Source organism: Macaca mulatta, chromosome 1, assembly GCF_049350105.2.
Source record: "Macaca mulatta isolate MMU2019108-1 chromosome 1, T2T-MMU8v2.0, whole genome shotgun sequence".
NCBI classification, from domain to species: domain Eukaryota; kingdom Metazoa; phylum Chordata; class Mammalia; order Primates; family Cercopithecidae; genus Macaca; species Macaca mulatta.
Genome location: NC_133406.1, coordinates 3,932,429 through 3,952,779, shown reverse-complemented (window position 1 = coordinate 3,952,779; position 20,351 = coordinate 3,932,429). Strand labels below are relative to the sequence as shown.

Here is a 20,351-nt window from a genome sequence, read left to right as displayed (position 1 = left end):
CAAAGTCAGAAGGTAAGATGGAGTGGCTGCAAGTTACATTTTAGGTGAAGCGGCGCCGTGTTAACTGTAAGTAGCCTATGAAATGTTAAAGATTCATATTATAGGCCGGGTATGGTGGTTTCATGCCATAATTCCAGCACTTTGGAAGGTGGAGGTGGGAAGACAGCTTGAACTCAGGAGCTTGAGACCAGCCTTGGCAACACAGGGAAACCTCGTCTCTACTTAAAAAAAAATTAGCCCGATGTGGTGGTGTGCACCTGTAGTCCCAGCTACTAGGGAGGCTGAGGAGAGAGGATCCTCTGAGCCTGGGAGATGGAGGCTGCCGTCAGCCATAATAGCGCCACTGCACTCTAGCCCAGGCAACAGAGTGAGCTCCTGCCTCAAAAAAAAAAAAAAAAAAAAAAAAAAAAAATCCATATTATAATCATGAGAGCTAAAAAGCCAACAGAGAGGTGAAACTGGAACACTGAAAAGTTATTCAATTAACAAAAAAAGGCATGAGAGACAGAGAATGAAACAGAGTACAGACAGAAAACAGACCCATACTAGCAACAACATGAAACTCAAAAACCTGTGTTAAGTTTAAAAAGCCAAACCCAAAAGAGTCCATGCTGTACGCATTCTATGAATTAAAACCTTCCAGATCAGTCCAGAACAGTAGTTTCTTAGGAGAGGTGGGGATTGCCTGGGAAAAGGCAGATAACCTTCAAGAGGGACAGGAATTTATAGATGTTGATTGAGGTGGCGGCCTACGCAGAGTACACGTTTATCAAAATTCATAGAACTGAACAATTAAAATGTGTGCATTTCATCTTATGTACATACATTTTACATAAACATCAATTTTTGAAAGCTTCTTAAAAACTCTTGCAGAGCCTCCGGTTGTAAACTTGGATCAACAGAGGGCGCTCGGAGCCCACCAAAGAAGCTCTGGGCCCCCAGCTACTTAGAGATGCAAACCAGAGCAGCTCTGGGCTCCCCGGTCTCCAAGGTGGATCGCGCAGCTCCCCAACACTCCCCCCTCGACGCCCCACCTTGCCCACCCGCGGCCTCGCCGGCTCGTTTCTACCACACGCTGCTTTTTGGCTGATAAGCGGCGCGTGGCCAATGGCGATGATGTGTTCCGCGGAACCTACGCGGAATACAGATGCGGGTGGGAGCTGGGGCGTGCTGCCTGGAGGTGTACCTGTCCCCTAAGGTCCCCTATTGATAGCATCGCTTTAAAATTGGAAGTGGGAACGTAATGGAAACGTCCACTCTGTTCTTGACATCTTCATTTTGACCTTTTTACCTCGCTTTGGTGGCTGCGAAATATTCCCACGCAGGAGCTGGAGCCGGGGAGGAGGGGGGCAGAGCACGAGAGGCACAGAAGAAATTCTCCCCGAGGAAGGCAGAGTGGGGGTGTGGCCCCAGGCTTCCAGAACCCCGAACCTTTGTCTTCCTGCCCCCTCCTGCCTCGTCCACAGCTCAGAAGGAAGCCAGCGACCAGAAAGCCCTGAACGTCCTTCGCGCTCTCGCCCACCCCCGGGCTGGGGCTCCCCGCGGGCGCGGAGATGCCATTACACCCCGCGTGATCCCCACGCCGGGCCGGTCCTTCCAGGGGCGTCTCGCGGGGTGTTAATTAAAGGTCACAACAAAACAGACCTGCTGGCTCACCAGAAGTAATGTCCTCCCGGGAAATGAAAAATGACACCCCAGAGCAGCCACGTGTGGAGCCTGGCGTACGCCGGCTTCCTGCGCTCCTGGGCGCTGCTCCGGGGGACTGGGGGGGCGATCGGAGAGGGAGCGATGACGGGGTGCTCCGGAGACCCCGCGGGGCCCAGGCGCAGGAAGAAACGGGCGGCGGGGGGCGAGGGGGCTGATCCCCCGCAAGGAGAGGCCAAGGCCGGCTCGCGCCACACCCCCTCTCCAGGCCAGAGTCGTCCGCGTGCAGCGCGGCGAAGCCCTCAGTTTCCCCTGCCCGGCAGCGGCCCGCTGGGTCCCCAGGCTCACCTGTCCCAGTCCCGGGCGGCTTAGTCCGTCACAGACCGGGGCTCGGGCGGGCGGGGGACCAAGGGCCCTAGTCCGGCGGCTGCGGTCGGGGAGGGTGGCCCCCGGCCGGCCCGGGGTCGGTAGGGCCATTCCAGAAAAGGTTTGCCGGGCAGGTCTCCGAGAACAAAGGGCGGGGGGAGGACCCGGCATGTTTGTGGACTTGTTTGTGACTCAATCCCTTCTGCACGGCGTTTCAAAGACAGACCTGCAAGCCTTGTCAGGAAGAGAAAGAACTTGGGGGCGGGGGAGGCTGGAGCGCCGCATTTCCGTCCAGCCGCGCTCGCTCGCGCGGCCCCTGAGCTCCAGGCTCGCGCAGCGGCGTTTCATTAGAGCCCCGGGCCCGGGCGGCGCGCCAGGAACTTCCCCGCACGCAGCGAGAGCGACGAGCCCCCGCCCCCGCCCCCGCCCCGGCCCGGCTCCAGGCCTCGCACTGTCAGGCACGAGCGCCGCCACATAAAATGGATCCCAGCCGGCGCGGCGAGGGCGGCAGGTTCCCGAGGCTCCTCCGCGCCGCGCCCGGGCGCACACGCGCGCTCTGACCGCCGGCCGCTCCCGGGCCCTGCGGAGCCGCCCCTCTCCCGGCCCTCGCGCAACTGTCAGGCGAAACGGGCCGGCGGATATTGGCTCGGCGACACGCCGAGGCTCCTCCCCGAGTCTGGATCTTTATATTTTGGGAGAATTTCTTTGAACTCAGTTACCAAGCTCGGTGAAGGAGACAAGTTCCCACCGCCGGCTCGGCTGGGCTCGGCTCGCCCAGCCCATCTTCCCGCGGCGGCCGCGAGCCCCGATCGTATCCCTCCCTGCCCTCGTGGGGGAGCACGGACCGACTTGCCTGAAGAAAATGCCAGTGCTGTGGTTGTGACCGTGACAAGAGAACGTGCAGCTGGAGCAGGCAGACGGGGATGAGGAAAAGCATGCTTTGAAGAGAAGAATAAACCCGCGACCCCAACCCTTTCTGCACGTTGGTGCTATTACTTGTGGGGTCCGTTTGCTCTCGTTCCCTCCCGCCCCACCGCGGAAGAAACCTTGCCTTGAGGGCTGAGAGCCAGCCCCCTGCAGCCGGGCGACGCTTCTGGGTCTGAGGACCTTCGGATGTAGCGTTGGTGGAACCTTCAGATACTCTCCTCTGGAAAAGCCACCATGAATTCGGTAGCTGGGAATAAAGAGAGGCTTGCGGTCTCCACCAGGGGCAAGAAATACGGGGTAAGTAGTGACGGTACGACGCGGAGGCGCGTTACCAGACCCATCTCGGCGGGGGTCCCCCTTTCCCCGGGATCGTGCGGCCCCGGCCCCGAGCTCTCCCCGCTGCAGAGGCGCCCCCGGGGCTGGCGGGGCTGTGAGTGCGCGGAGGCGGGTCTGCAGCGGGGACGCCCGCACACTCGCCTCGCTCTCGGAATTTTTTCAGTCCTCTCGTTCCTTCCTTTCCCCGCACTCGTAACTTTTGCGGCATTCCTGCGCTTCTAGGCGGAGTGAAGCCGAAGGGGAGGGTTTCCCATGAATGCTTGGCCGTACCTCGGATCGTTTAGTTGGAGCCGGGAGAGCCTCTCGTTTACCTGCAGTATCCGGAGAGTTGGACCCCGTAGGAATAAAAACCCTGAAATCACAGCCCTCCCCCTACCCCCCATAGGGTCTTCCAGGATTTCGTTCCTGGGGTATTGCTGGAATAGGTGCCGGCTTCAAAAGCGTGGGGCACTGAACCTGTGGGTCCCCCCTGGCCTTGCAGAAGCCGTGGAGACCGCCCCGAGCGAGTCCTCGTCCTGACCCCAGGAGGAGGCCACCCGGGACCAGCGCAGGGGTCACCCGGGCGGCGGGGACTCACTTAAGGACAATTAACGAGACAGATGGAGGGCGATTTGGCCGCAGGGCTTGGAGAGGTCCTCAACCAGCTCCCATGGGCGGTTCGAGCGGGTACTTGGTGGCGCACGTCTGACCCAGCTCCTGGGCGCTGCAGCCCGCCGCCTTGCGGCCCTTGATACCGGCGTGTCTTCCCCGCAGGTGAATGAAGTCTGCTCGCCCACCAAGCCCGCAGCGCCCTTCTCCCCGGAAAGCTGGTACCGCAAAGCATACGAGGAGTCGCGGGCCGGGAGCCGGCCCACTCCTGAGGGCGCGGGCTCAGCGCTCGGCTCCTCGGGGACCCCGTCTCCCGGCTCGGGCACCTCGTCCCCGAGCTCCTTCACCGGCTCCCCGGGACCCGCCTCCCCCGGCATCGGCACTAGTTCGCCGGGTTCCCTGGGCGGCTCGCCCGGCTTCGGCACCGGCTCCCCGGGCTCCGGCAGCGGCGGCGGCTCCTCCCCCGGCTCGGACCGCGGCGTCTGGTGCGAGAACTGCAACGCCCGCCTGGTGGAGCTCAAGAGGCAGGCCCTGAAGCTGCTCCTCCCGGGGCCCTTCCCGGGCAAGGTGAGCGCCGCGCGGGGCTGGCTGGGGAGGCGCCGGGAGGGCGGGGCCGGGCCGCCACCCACAGCAGCTGCCCAGTCCGCCGCGACCTTGCGCCCCGGGTCCACGCGAGGGTCCCCGGCGGCGCTGGGGCTGCTCCACACCTCATGGGGCTCTGGCACGCGGGGCGACCCATGCACCTTCCTCAGCCAGGCCGCCCGGGGGCAGGAGGGCCGAGTCCCGAGCGCGAAGGGGCGCCCGTGGCCACAGGCCTCACGGCCCACGGGGGAGGCCCCTAGGTGGTCTCTCCTGCCGCCCCCTCCCAGCTCTCCCTGGCGACTGCAGGCTGCGCTGTCGATGTTTCTCCCCACCCCCACCTGTGATCCTTTACAAAAATGTCAGCGGGAGTGTAAAAGCAAGCTGATGCTTGGAGCTGGCATTTCCCACTGCCTGTTTGTGGTCCATCCTTTCCGTGATTGCAGAAACAGAAACATACTCGAAAGCCAGCATTTCCCCCTTGTCAGTCTGCGTGTATGACTGGGGAAGATCCAGAGGCGGCTAGCTCCTCGGAGCAGTGCTCCCTCCTGGCCTGCTCCTGCGCCAAGCACACTGGTTCCTCCATAGCAACCCTGCCCGCGGTGTGTGACTGGCCGGAGCCCCCAGAGGGTAACAATGCAATTGTATTTGCACTGTTGGGTCCATGTACTATCAAATGATAATATTTACTCTTCCACTTCAAAGAGTTTTTATCAGTGGTTAGAGAGCAATATCAAGGAAATAGAGTGGATTGCTGTGGAGGTTTTTGACACTGTTGGTTCAACGTCAATTTCTGTTTATTATTTCCGTGACTTTAGAAATGAAATACTGTGATTTCCAGTAGGCGTTTAGGAATGACCGCGTCTGCTGGCCTCATCTGCGTATGCAGATACACACGTTGATGTTTTCATAGGCAAGGGTTAAATTCAACAAATGCCCACAGATGCTGTGAAATTTAAAATGGGGAAAATGACCACCAGGAGAATTGGTTTTATGAATGCAGAACTTATCTCAAGAATAATGAACTCGTGGATGGTTGTCAGTGTACTGTTTTTGTAGTTTGATACATCTGCCATGACATCCCAAGGATAAATCTCAGGGAATCAAAAAGCTTATTTCGATCTTGCATGCTAGACCTTCCGATTTAACACCATTTCTTCATTCACAGATTTATTTGCTCTCGTGATCCTTCATCAATATTCATTGATTTTCTACCCCATCCCAGCACTGCCAGGCACAGCAATGAAAATACCAGGTCCATTCATGCAATCCTTGTCCACGTGGAGCTTATATTCTAGTGGAGGATACAGACAGATATCAACCACAAAATGCACAGTTCACAATGTCTTCACATTTGTGGAGGGAGTGTAGGATGCTGTGAGGTTGTTGAAGTGGATGAGAGCATCTGATAAAGATGGAAGAACCTTGGTTCTTAAAGATCTAACAGCTGATATTTGGCAGTCCTAATATGTTACAGCCTTCCAAATTATTTTAGACCTTTCTTGAGGACCCATTCTTATAATAGGCTTTTTGTGGCATTGAGCGTTCCTATATGCAAAGGTAAATCCAAATACACTCTTCTCATTTAAAAAAAGAGGAGGGGAAGGAAAATCTACCGAAGAAACAAATGTTGAAACTCGTATGCATCCATCATGTTTTATGGAGTCTTGTGACCAGCTGGGATTTTGTTTTTACAGAAACAGCCTGGAACATTCACTCACAGTGTTATGGGAGGCAGCTCAATATATTTGCCAATTTTATGTCTGTGATGAGGTAAAACTTGTTGGTAAACCGATTGTATTGTATTGTCAGAGTGAGGTGATGGCCCCAGAAGAAACACTGGATTTGCTGAACCCCATGCTCTACAATGACTCAGAGTGATCCAAGGACATCTAGAGAAGACCTGGTAGTCGTGGGGGCAGTCACAGGGGATCACTTTAAGTGCATATGTGAATGTCACATAGTACCACAGTCGCCTGAGTTTTATATGTGAAGCAGCACCATAAAATGTGACATTTGGTGCAAGGGCATAGACAGGGCTTAGCCAGGAAGAAGGGTGCTTTGCATCAGCTCATTGTTAGTAATGAGATGTGGGGCCTCAATGAGCCTTTGTGAATAACACTTGTGTGTGTGTGTGTGTGTGTGTGTGTGTGTGTGTTTTAAGCATTCCTACCTTGCATTTAGGTACAATTTCCATTATACCTTTAGCATTTGCAACATTATAGCCAAACAGTTGCCGTGTTCTCTGGTGCACCATGGATGGAGGCCATATAACTTGGATAAGATCATTCTTCCTGGCGCAATATTAATGAACAAACTGGGGACCACTGTGGCCCTCAGGCACAGAAGGAGTTAAGTTTCATCAGAACAAGAGGCATCACTGTGACTCCAATATGAAGTTCCCTCAGTTTGCTCTGAAGAGTAAGAGTCTGGAAGATAAAGACATGTTTTTGAGGGGTAATTAACAAAAATCATCTTTGTAATTTGCTTAAGATGCTTACCTTCATTGGGGAAATATTTTCTTAAATAGAGTGTTAAATTCTACTAGGTGGTATTAAATGTCTCCTAGGTAGATATTTAAAAGTCAAAAGCAGAATAGCACATCCAGGAACCTTATTATTTTAGGATGGATTTGATTTTAGTTCTTCCTTCACCACTTATTTATTTTGTGACATTGGGTAAATTAGTTTTCCTCTCTACTTTTTAACTTTCCTATTAATATGCTCAGGAAGAAAATGATTCAGACTGTTAAAATGTCATTAAAATGATCTAAGGTAAGGTTTCATTCTTTAGAAAAAGATATGAGAGTTGATGATTATTAATGAGCTAAGATTCTGTTAGATTTGTGTTTTACAGAATTTAAAGTTTTTCTTATAAGTTATTACCCCTGTCAGTTTCTAATTTCATCTGTGTATTTTCTAAACATGCTGCTGTATGAGTTCTCACACTGTGCCTGTTGGTAGGTAGCAAGCCCTATCGAATTCCCCCAGTTTTGTCTTTGGAACAGTTTAAGGAGGGGAGGTGAAGTAGTAGAGAGCCCATCCGGGTATCTGGTTGGTCCCAGGAGCTAGTGCCTGGCTCTGGTGGCCTGAGAAGAAGCATCCTATTCTGAGCACTCCAATGGAGGATAGGGCTTCATGGCACAAAATGACATGATTTGAATGTAACAGTGTGGGGGATAGTGTTGGCTGAGGTAGGAAATAGGAGGAGACATGGAATTGGATGGAGCTCAGAGGGAAGGATGATCATGAGTTTGGTTTTCCATGCATCGAGTCTCAGCTTTCTGGAAAGAGATGGAGCATGGAGGCAGATTTAATAATAAAACTGTTTGTTGTTGGCTATCTCAAGACTGGCGTGTAGAAGTGACAGCTGTGGGCTCACATAGCTCTGTTGTTGATACTCTATTCATCCTTTCCGATAGCAACTTACCTGGTGAGTGGACGTTTGTGCTTGGTGGCAGACTGTAAAACACTCAGGTTGACTTTTATTACTTTGATCAGTACAAAAAGTACTTACTGGGTTTATATCATTTCTCTGTTGGTGCTGGTGAGAAGTGGTCAGATAAAAGAATGTGAACATGTAAAGTGTTGCGATTTCAAGTGAGAACGGCCCTTTTACCTGTTGTAGTGTTCCAGTGTGTGCATACAAAACCATTTCATGTCCAATGGCAAGAGCATCATTCCTGTTTTATAGACAGTCAAGGCACTAAGCCAGAAATAGGGGCCAAGGAACGAATTGCTCAGTTTTAGGCTAGCCTAGATCATTCTGATATCTGTGACAGGACTTTTGAATGGACTGGGCAAGTCCTAGGAAACATCAGCCCAACGAAATTCCCCGGAGTAAGCAGTAAAGCTCCTGGTTGGCAAAAGGTTATCAGACATCTGTTCATTTCCATATCAATAAAAGAAGATCTTTTATGTAAAAAAAAAAAAGTGCAGAACTATGTTCCTATCTGATTGTTTCTCAGTCAGATATTCGGAATCCATTTATGCCCCAGAAATATCAGGAAGATTAGCCAGACATACTGAGAAGGGTGGCCAGGAATCATAGAGATGAAAGAAAGGAATGCGTCATAGGGGTTAAAAACGCCAACCGTGGACTCTAAATAGCCAGAGACCAAGTAAGTCTAGACTTGGGGAGATATAGATATCCCCACACACATATTTCTGTATTTTGCCAGCTCCAAAAGACGGGTATGAGAAAATAACTAGATGCAAAAAGTCCCCCCAAAGCCATCATAAAACATTTTATAGATAGGATAAAACAGACATTGCATTTCAAGTACTTATTAATTATAAGGGACTTCTAGATAAAATCTTCTCTTTCTTCTAAGAACATGTGGCTATTTTCAAAAAGCTTCATTTGAGTCTTTCTCATATCAGAAGTATTTTAGATAAAGGAGCAGTTAATAGATAATAGCAGTCATGAAAAACTCCTGCAGCGTTTATCATTTGAAAATTTCTGAAACATTTTGGGAGTTTAGAAAAACATTCCCAGGAGGGACATGTGAGCAGTAATCTCTTGTTAAGGCTTAGCAAGCCGTGGAATAATGGCAGTTCATTCTACCAGACTATTAATTGTGAAGCAACATGGTCAGTTTTTATAGTGACTTAATTCACTTTGCAAAAATCCCTGGCCTGCAATAATTCCTTCCACACCCATTGCAGATAGGATTACTACATTAGAAATGTGATTTTTAAATGGCTGAGGCTGGTAGTTTGTCAGCATTTGGAAGGATTAAGTCAATTAAGATGGAGGCAACATTAGTTGCCTTTTGTTATTTGGCACCATATCACAGATTGTACCATTCGTGGGCCAACAATAGTGATGATAGTAATAATAATAATGATGTAATGAATGGCTAACAACTGTTGTCCTGCATACCAGGAACTGCACGGAAACACACACACACATCATCTCATATATAAAAATGAAGATGAACGTGATTTTTTCTTTTTTACCGTGAAATGCCAGGTTCTTGATGTGGTTAAGATCACAGAAGGAAGCATGAAGAAAAAATATGCAAGGAACAGAAAAATCCAGTCACACTTTCCCCCAAAAGCTGCCGAGGGTCACTATGAGTAGGACTGATGGGGTGAGAGGCACCGGCTCGGGATGGTTATTGTTTTTCCTGGGCTGACAGATGGGAATTTTTCTTTCGGTGAGTGGGGAGTTGGGGGAAAGTACGTGAGACTGTCAGGTTCTGAGGTGAGTAATTGTCTTGGCTGGAATGCAAGGGGCCGGGGAAGGAACCTCCTATATTTACATGCGCTCAGTGGAGACCCTGCTGTCATCCCTTCCTAAACAGAAAACCCTGCCCAAGGGCTCCGTCCCGACCTTCTGCGAGGAAGAGTTCTTCAGCTGGCCGTGTCAGCGCCCCATCGGCAGGGCGGCCAGACCTCTGCTCTGTTTTGTCCTCAAAAAGATTGCAAATTGGCTGGTGTCTGTGAGGGTTCTTGGTCATTTTGCAGGAATACAAGACAAATTTCCTTTTTACCATCTCTGGAGTCACAAGCTGTTCATCAGCATCCTTTCTTTCCTGTGTCTCGTCTATGGTGTTATTGTGGTGAAAGAGCACTGTTTAGAATGTGCTCCCAATCGCCCTTTTACACCTATGTGCACCCATCAGAAATATTTATTTATTTATTTATTTTGAGACGGAGTCTCACTCTGTTACCCAGGCTGGAGTGCAGTGGCATGATTTCGGCCCACTGCAACCTCTGCCTCCTGGATTCAAACGATTCTCCTGCCTCAGCCTCCCAAGTAGCTGGGACTACAGGAGCCCGCCACCATGCCCAGCTAATTTTTGTATTTTAGTAGAGATGGGGTTTCACCATGTTGGCCAGGCTGAGATCTCGATCTCTTGACCTCGTGATCCACCCACCTTGGCCTCCCGAAGTGCTGGGATTACAGGCAGAAATATCTTATTTTAAAGTACATTTGTGTAGATGCAGAAGGATTAGGGATACACCTGTCTTCCTAACATACTTTTGAAATATTTTTCAAGATATCAACTCAGTTTGTATCCATCATTTGCTTACCATTGCCTTTGGAACTGCTCCAGAACCTGTCCAAGAAAATTGGAAATGAATCATTGTTAAAAAGATGTTTGTCCACCTCCAGGTCTCAAGGAACTCACCTATGTTTTCTTCTAGTATTTAAATAGCGTCTTTTAATATTTAGATCTCTAATCCATTGAGAGATTATTTTGGTGCATAATGAAATATATAGATCAAATTTCATGTGTCTCTAAATGTCTACCCAGTTGTCCCCACTTTATTAAAACATTCATATTACTTGTGGACTTTTTCTTGTGGAAAAAAAAAAGTATCTTTCTCACATTAATCGAAGATACCACCATTGTCATAAATCAAACAGTTGTATTTGGACCTATTACAAGATCTTCTAGTATATTCTCATTCTGTTATCCAGGCTGGGGTACAGTGGCATAATCTTGGCTCACTGCAACCTCTGCCTCCCAGGTTCAAGCAATTCTCCTGCCTCAGTCTCACAAGTAGCTGGAAATACAGGCGTGGACCACCATGCCCAGCTAATTTTTGTATTTGTAGTAGAAATGGGGTTTCACCATGTTGTCCAGGCTGGTCTTGAACTCCTGACCTCAAGTGATCTGCCTGCCTCAACCTCCCAAAGTGCTGGGATTCCAGGCGTGAGCCACCGTGCTGGGCCCACACTATTTTAATTATGGAAGCTCTGTAGCATGTTTTAGTGTTTGGTAGGGCTAGCTCTCTCTCCCTCCAACAGTGCCTTTCTTTTCTAAGAGTTTCCTTGCCTAACTCCATTTTTTTTTTTTTGTTAGGACCGTGTTGAATGTATACATTAACCTGGGGAATAGTTGGCATCTTTATGGTGTGGAAGCTTTCCCAAGAACATGGGATACCTTTTCATTTGAACAAGTCTACTTTTTAGCAATTTTTAAGAGTTTCTTCATATAGCCTTTGTACATTTCTTGTTAAACTTTTTCTTAGGTATTATAGCTTTTGTTGCTATTGTAAATGGAGTCTTCACTTCCATTATCTCTTTTAACTGATAATTATATATGTGAAGGATATTGATCTATATGTTTATATCCCATTGCCTTATTAAATTCTACTGTATTCATTTATTTTTTAAAAATTGGTACGCTTGGATTTTCAAAAAATGTTGTCGTCTTCAAATAGAGATATCATTACTCTCTTCCTTTGCTATTTTTATGCCTCTAATTGTTTTCTCTTTTTTGTTACATTGGCTAATACTCCAGATACAATGTTACATAATAGTGATATAGTGGGCATGTGTATATTTTTTTTCTATTAAGATGTTGGCTTTTGGACTGAGATCTGTCTATATTTTTTAAAGTTAAGGAAATATCCATCCATTCCTACTTTAGTATTTTATCAGGAATGGGTATTATATTTTGCCAAATGTCTTTTCAGTATTTAGAGACAAAACCATGTAATTTTTCTCCTTGGATTTGTTAATATTGTGAATTATTATTATTTATTTTCTAATAGTGAACCATCCTTATATTCCCATAATAAATCCCACTTGGCCACGGTGCATTTTTAAAAATATGCTTCTGGATCCAATTTGCTAATATTTCATTTATTGCTTTTGCTTTGATATTCACATGCCAATGAACATTTTTGATTCCTGTTTATGTGCCAGCTCTAGCACTATACCATGTTATAATCCAAATAGGAAAAATACTAAAATTCCTGCCCTGGAGCAACTCACAGTCTAGTGTCAGAGACAGGCAAGGAACGTGGCAGAACATGAGTGTTCTAGCCTCAGGAAACAGCAGGCATAGGCCATGAAGGGGTGATGCGTGCCCCGTACATATAGGGAACTGAAGTTGCACATTGTCATCATACACTGTGTGTGCATGAGTGCGTGACAGACTGGAAAGGAGGCAGGTGGAGGATGAAAGGGCTTGCAGGCTATAGGCTGGACTTTATCCTGTAGGACGTGGGCAGCCATTGGAGGGCACTCACGAAGGGAGTGAAATGATCAGATATGCATTTAAGAAAGATTGCTGGCCAGGCATGGTGGCTCCTGCCTGTAATCCCAGAACTTTGGGAGGCCAAGACGGGTGGATCACCTGAGGTCAGGATTTCGAGACCAACCTGGCCAACATGGCGAAACCCTGTCTCTACTAAAAATACAAAAATTAGCCGGGCATGGTGGCCCACACCTGTAATCCCAGCTACTCAGGGGGCTGAGGCAGGAGAATCGCTTGAACCCAGGAGGTGGAGGTTGTAGTGAGCCAAGATCATGCCACTGCACTCCAGCGTGGGTAACAGTGCAAGACTCCGTCTAAAAAAAAAAAAAGATTGCTGTGAGAATGAGCAAGAAGATGGGTTGGAAGAGTGGTGTCACCGAGACCAGACCAGTTGGGAGGCCCCTTGCTACCGGTAGCTTGAGTGAAGAATGACATAGACTGAACTAGGGCAGTCCAGAGGGAAGGGAGAGGCAGCTCAGGCCTGACCCATATCATATGTGGAAAACCCGCCTGGGGAGCTGCTGCGATACGGGGCCAGAGGGAGAGAAGATGATGCATTCTCCCAGGTTTCTGGCCAGGGAAAGTGTGTGGGTGGTGCTACCAATTACGGAGATGAAGAATACAAGCAGAGAAGGGGTTTTGTTATTTTGAGTCCAGTGTTGGAGGATGGCTGTGAATCTTAACTTGGTTGGGGTCTCTAGAGCTTGAGGTGGAATGGTCCGGGCTCCTGTTGGCACTCTAGAGTGGAAAAGAGGGAAGAAAACCCAGGAGAAGGCAGTGTCATGGGAACTGAGGAAGGAGTGAGCTTCAGGGAATAGGGGTGACAAAAGGTCTGATGCCCTGGAGAGGTCAAGGAAGTAAGGACTGAGGTTTTCTTTGAACTGGCAAGGAGGAGGTCATTGGATGTCTTTGTTGGAAGAACTTCTGGTGCCCTGGAGAAAGCCAATGGCGCTGTGTCCGGGAGTAGATTGAGAAGTGAGGACATCTCAGGCAGCATTTGAGTTGCTGAGGACACTGAGTTACAAGCGATCCACTTCTTGAGGCTCTTATTATCTTAAAATGAAGGACTGGAATCAACAGACTTTCATAAAAACCAGGCTCCGTCACTTAGGGTATGGCCTTGGGCAAGCCTTGGTCTTTCCAAACCTGGTTATTCTCATCTCTACAGTGGGGGTCATGACAGAGCCCCACCAGGAGGATCGTGAGAATTACGTGAAATTGTGAGATGATATTCAGCTATCGCTTTCTGGTATTATTCCAATGACTTTCCACAGGAAGTTGAATTTCATGAAAGATTCCTACCCTCCTTCCTTCCCTCTTTCCTTCCTTTTTTCCTCCCTTCCTTCCATCTGACACCAAAATGGAGAAACAGCAGTCAGAGAAAATGAGAGCATTCAGTGCGTGTTTCTTTGTTTCTTCACCTCCAAGTGGATAAAGCATCTCATACTTATTTATTCATTCGTAGAGTTGTCGCCGCAGAAAGTTTAAGTGAGCTCAGTTGATGTAAACAGCGACTCCTTTAGGTTGAGGTGCCATGAATATGGATTGAGACTTTTTTTTGTCACAGATGGAAATCCCTTCTTTAAGCCCGGCCCCTCTCGTAGCCCCTCCAGGGAGCCTTGCAGATGTGGCATTTGGCATTTTGGCTCCGGGGAATGAGGGAGAGCAGATTTCCTTCAGTGACTGCACATGCGATGTGCAGATCTGAGCCGCACCAGGAATTTGGGCTTATCTGCCTTCCAATCCAGCTTTATCTTTCTCAGACGGTTTTCTTTGCAGTTGTACTTTGCTGATCCTATCACATCGATTCCAACCAGACCCCATGGGAAGTCTGGAAATACAGAAGTCACCCTCCCCCACCAAGCAGAATTTCTTGCACATACATCAGCTCTCGGGGCTGGAGTTGACTGTGGGGGAGAGGGATCCTGTGAGCAATAATACAAAAAAACGAGATATTCTGAACGTTGCTAAGAGGTTAGCAAAGCAGAAGGCTCTGAGGGTAGAGTAAGTTTTTCTTTTTTAAATACGCAGAACTATAAATATATCTTAAGTGTTATAGACCAGGTTACAGCTGAGGGACTATTTTTATTTTCCTTTTCTACTTATTGGAGCTTAAGTTCAATACCGTTGCCAACCACAAAAAGTTATTGGAACAAATTTTAGCTCTCCACACAGCATGGTTTTAAAATCTTTGATGGTTCTTACATGTAAACTTTCTTTTTATATACATTTTTTTTTTGCTTGAAAGTATGAGCTGCAAATAATAAAATCCACCTATCACAGGGGTGACAAATAGAAACTTTTATTTTGATACGTCCTTATCTAAGTGATGTCTGAGATCTGTAATTGCTAATTCAGGATTTTTTTTTTCTGAGCTAACCTAGGAACCGATAGAACTTGAGGTTTTTCTGCAGTGTAATTTCATCTTTGAGTTGGCAGTGATGAGCAGCTACACTTCCCCATGAAACACTATCATCCGATTTAGAGTGGTTGCTTTCCTTGGGGTTATAATCATTACTTCCCAGCCCTTCCTCCACCTAACTGGTGGCTTCACACAACAATGGGAGACTCACCTATTAACTGATTAGAAGCCAGCAGTAACAACCAGCACCAAAAGCTGTCGAGCTATCTAACCAAATGGTTGTACAGAAAATAAACAACCGAATTCAGACAAACAACTAGAAGCAGCCACCATTGTTTAAAAAAAATAATCACCTGCCCAGTTCAGTTGTGTCACTTTGCACAGCGGGAAGTCTCAGTCCTGAGCAGGTGGCAGAGTGTCTTCCCCATGGTACCATGGCTGGGAATTAGAGCATCAGGTGTCCTTTACCAGGACAGGCAGTGTGGTGATGGGGGCGGAGGGATAGATGGGAGGAGGATAGAAAGGAGAGGAATAAGAGGGGAGGAGAAGGAGGACAGATGAGAGAGAGGGCGAGAAAACAAAGAAATGGGTGGTATAAGCATCCGAGGTTGTCTACAGTCCCAGATACTTAGGTCAAAAAGAACTGTCCTTGGATCTGGGGACAGAGGTGCAGTCCTGCTTCCAGCACTAATAAGCACTGTGATCTTGGGAGAGTCACCTAGCTGGCCTGTGCTTGATTTTTCTTTTGTAATCTAAGAGCATGGTAGTCGGTGGGCTCTAAGCTTCTCCCAAGCCTGTGAATCTCTGTGAAGCTGAAGAGAAGACCTGAGGCTTCGGGAGTCCACTCCGTGAACCCAGATTCCCCAGGGATGTGCTTGGCAAAATCCAAGATGGGTTTCTGGCTGAAGCTGTGCCGTGGGCTGCCATATTTGTGGGCCATCCCATCTGCAGTCAGCCGCAGCGACCTCCTTGTTTGTCCAGCCAAGCGGAGGGACCGGAAGGCAAGCGGTGGGACCGGAAGGCAAGCGGAGGTACCGGAAGGCAAGTGGAGGGACCGGAAGGCAAGCGGAGGGACCAGTAGCGCTGTCATTGCTGATGCCTCTGCTTTTGGAATTCGGATCATAAACTCACTGACAGGGTTCTTCCTGTTTCTTAAGAAAGCGATTTGTTTTACTGTCTTCTGTGTTTGCAAGCAGAAATAAACTTAGACAAACAAAAGGACAATTGATTCTAGAAGAGCAATTTAGCAAGGAGTATTTGAAGAAAAGTATTGCCTTAGAAATAAGGATGTCATGTAGTTAGTTTTACATTAAAAGTTCTGCCATATTGATTAGGATTTAGAAATAATATATGAAGAGTTTTTCCTGAGTAGCAACATAGGAACACCAGAACTCTAAACATTGTATTCATCATTCTTCATCTGATTTTTTTCCAAAATCTTTTTGCTCCCTTTGATTTCTCTTTTTTTTCTGCTCTTTCAAATGCCTAGACAGAGCCATATTGGTTAGGCCAGTATTTACATATCACATGCCCCTGACGTGGGTTTAATGCCCTGTAGTGTTTGATGCTGGGGTCTGGGAAAGGATGGAGCAGGTAGCTGCCCACCGAGACAACGAGGCCCATGCAGTTATCATGGATTTTATTTTTCTCTTTCATCACTTCGCCAGGGTTGCCTCTTTAAAATATCTACTTCCTGGGGAATGTTTCCCTGACTCTTATTTCAAATCTAATACTTTGTGTTTGAGTCTAAACACAATTCAGGGAATACAGCTATTGAAACCAGAACTTCATTTTGTTTAACTAGCCCAGAGCGCATGATGGCTTTGGAGCAGAGTTGAGAACAGGCACAGAGGAGCAGGAGCCATAGGAACACCAGTTGGTGCCCCTCCCTTGTCCTTCCACTGACCTCTCTGCACCTATCTTACCAGGGTGTGAATGGAGCATTCTGTAGCCAGACACATCCAACTCACAGCAAAAACCTCCATACAAGCTTGCCTGTGTCCTCAGACATTCTATCCTTTATTTCTCCTCTTGTTCTTTGCCCCTAAGTTTGCCCACGCACCCAAGACTTTCTAATGGGCCATGTTGTGTGTGTGCATGTGTGTGTACACGAACAAGCACTTTGTGGAGGCCCTGAAGGCAGCACGTAAGGTGGTAACGCAGCAGACATTCTGCTTCAGGTTTCAGACATTGTTAGGCCGAAGCTTTTATTGGAGGTCAAGGCAGCTAATAAAGTGGGCTGTGCAATTAAAAGAGCATTCAGCAGAGAAGGATGGCTAACTCTCTCGGCAGGCTAAGAGCAGAGGAAGCGGTTGGCAGCTACTAGTCCTCTCGTGATGGCTTTACGAGCATTTTTTGCAGCCGGGGTGGTAAATGTGATACAAAGGCATGGTTTTAATATGCCCAACCAGGCGCTCTGCTTCCTGTGTGAGGCGTCTGCTTGGGGAAAGGAAGTTGCCCGGCTATAGGCTTTTTGTGGTGGTGGTTTCCGCTAATTTACCTTTTTTATAGAGGGCTCATAATTATTAGGGATCCTCCATAATGCCCCTTTATGGTGGTCAGGAAGGAGATAACAAAATGATGAAGAGGTTTAGGAGACGTGCCCAGGGTCGCCCAGAAAACCTCTGGCTTCTGAATCTCCATCAGAGATTTAAGAGGATTTATTTATGCTGCTGTCTTGACCATGTGGATCTCCTTGACGCTGCGCTCCATGAGCGTGGTTAATGTCCTCTCTTGTTCACTTTGTTTTTTGTTCAGTGCCTGTGCACCGAGTAGATTTCTGGCCTTTTGAAAAAAAAAAATCACCTGTCCACTGCTGCATAACCAAAATGTCACTGGTGCGAAGTAAGAGGATGATAGAGGATGGTGGTGATAAATGGTGGGATGGGGGGTGATGCCTGGGTGAGCCCTGGGAAGTGGCATGACGTCATCCCACTGACATGGCCTCCTGTATTCCAGCAAAGAGTGAAATTCACAGGGAGCAAAGAGTAAGAGCAGCGCCTTCACCTCGGTGGAGCTTAGTCTAGGCATTTATGGGTCAGCTGGTTTGAGGGTCCTTGCATTTCTTGTTAGTTGATATATCCTTGTTTTGGCTAAGTCTCATGCCCTCATATCCACTTCTCCCCTTCTGGATGCTTACAATTGGTTCCAGGTGTTCCAGGGAGGAAACTTACCAGAACCAAACATAGAGGGCAAGTGTCTTAGCCAATTCATGCTGCTATAACAAAATACCATGAACTGGGTGGCTTATATACAACAGAGACATTGATTTCTCACAGTTCTGGAGGCTGGGAATTCTGAGATCAAGGCCCTATCAGATTGAGTGTCTTGTGAGGTCTGCTTTTTGATTCATAGATGGCACTTTCTTGCGGTGTCCTCACGTAGTGGGAGGGACTGGTTAGCTCTCCAGGGTCTCTTTTGTAAGGGCAGGAATCCCAGTTATGAGAGTTCCGCCCCTATGACCCGGTTCGCTCCCAAAGGCCAACCTCCTACTACCATCACTTTGGGGGTTAGGTTTCAACATGATTTTGGGGGGAACAGAAGTGTTCAGTATGTAGCAGCAAACGTGAGGTCACTTGTCCAGACACTGGCCCCTCAGACAGTGCTCATGTTTGGTTTAATATTTCCCTTTATCTGGTAATTGATTCTGCACTGTCTCCATTATTTGGTGAGATGGTAACATGTGATCACATCCTGATGGAGTTGGGTATGGGAATAATAAAGAAATCTCCCTTGAAAGGCTTTGGACTTCCTTAGAGTTTGAAGAGAGAGGAGGAATGCAGTGAGCTGGTTTTGGTCTTTTGGGGAAAGTGACAAGGAGGCAGGATGGTTTTTCCACAGATATTGAAAGCATCATGCTGGTTCTCCCGAAGAGAAATAAAATAGAGTCCATCATATTATTTATTTATTTATTTATTTATTTATTTATTTATTGAGACGGAGTCTCGCTCTGTAGCCCAGGCTGGAGTGCAGTGGCCGGACCTCAGCTTACTGCAAGCTACGCCTCCCGGGTTTACGCCATTCTCCTGCCTCAGCCTCCGGAGTAGCTGGGACCACAGGCACCGGCCACCTTGCCCGGCTAGTTTTTTGTATTTTTTTTTAGTAGAGACGGGGTTTCATCGTGTTAGCCAGGATGGTCTCGATCTCCTGACCTCGTGATCCGCCCGTCTCAGCCTCCCAAAGTGCTGGGATTACAGGCTTGAGCCACCGTGCCCGGCCATCATATTATTTAAGAGCAACTTTTGGTATCTTTTTAGTAGAATCACAGACCTGCCACACCCTCTTTAATAATTCTTACATGGGGCCAGCGCGGTGGCTCACACCTGTAATCCTAGTGCTTTGGGAGGCCGAGGTGGGCAGATCACAAGATCAGGAGTTCAAGACCGGCTTGGCCAACATGGTGAAACCCCGTCTCTACTAAAAATACAAAAAAATTAGCGGAGTGTGGTGGCACACACCTGTAATCCCAGCTACTCAGAAGGCTGAGGCAGGAGAATTGCTTGAACCTGGGAGGCAGAGGTTGCAGTGAGCCGAGATCACACCACTGCACTCTAGCCTAGGTGACAGAGTGAGACTCCATCTCAAAAAAAAAAAAAAAAAAATTCTCACATGGGACAAAAATCATCCTATGTCAACTGAAATGAAGGCCATTAAATTTTAACATTGTAAAAATAGTCTTTTCTCCTGAGAACTTCAGGGTATTCTTTTAAATTATTAGCATTTTGTAATCATAGAACGATGGCATAGAAGGAACCTACAGAGTGTCTAGCGTTGTATTACAGTTCCCTGATGAAGAGCATGGTTCTTGGGGCCTGGCCATCCCATCAAGGTTTGTATCTTTTGCTCTGCCACATACCAGCTCTGGGAACCTAGAGAAGGCCTTACCCACTTTCCGTGTTGGTTTCCTCGCTTGCACGATGGTGTTAATCATCATAACTGCTTCACAGGCATGTTTTGTCTGCTGCATGGTAGTCACTCGTTAAATATGCATATTCAAGCTCCCATCCCAAACTGCCAGAAGGGAAAAGTAAAGCTTACACTTTTAGACAGCGACCTCCTGACTCCAGGGTTCATTCCATCTCATTCACAGTCAGTTCATTCATTTTTCATTTCCTCGTTATCCATCCACCTATTTGTTTATCCACTCAGCTATCTGTCTAGCATTTCTTTGGCCTTCACCGTACATACGTGTGGCTAGACTTGGTGGTGGGGATGTAAAGATGACTAAGACACAGCCCTTGCCCTCAAGTCCCTCCTAGTCTGGTGGGTGGGGTGGGTACAGAAGCTACGTGGTAAGTGCAGAGTTACAACACATGGGGAGCAGCCAGCACGGCTCTGGGCTTGCTTTCTTTTCTTACAGGCCCCACCTCAAGAAGTGTCATGGCTGGGAGGGAGTGGGAAGGGGTAGCTTCCTAGAAGGGGTGACGATGGAGAGGAGTTAGTGAGAGAAGACTGAGGAAGGTGAGGAATCTCATAGCTAGAGATCAGAAATAGCCTTGAGGGTCTGCAGGAACCTGAAGAAATGCAGCATTGACAGACAGAAGGTGTCCA

The 20,351-nt window shown here is 48.0% G+C and overlaps 1 protein-coding gene across 1 annotated transcript in view; it reads left to right on the top strand.

Annotated features, from left to right (window-relative positions):
- The first annotated feature begins 2,302 nt into the window (after positions 1 to 2,302).
- The window catches only part of KIF26B (kinesin family member 26B), a 555,676-nt gene continuing 537,627 nt past the window's right edge, over positions 2,303 to 20,351 (top strand). Inside the window, exons 1-2 of the mRNA XM_015127721.3 lie at positions 2,303 to 3,234; positions 4,027 to 4,428. Coding sequence (XP_014983207.3) covers positions 3,172 to 3,234; positions 4,027 to 4,428 — 465 coding nt within the window. The 5' untranslated portion in view covers positions 2,303 to 3,171. The remainder of the gene's footprint in view (positions 3,235 to 4,026; positions 4,429 to 20,351) is intronic.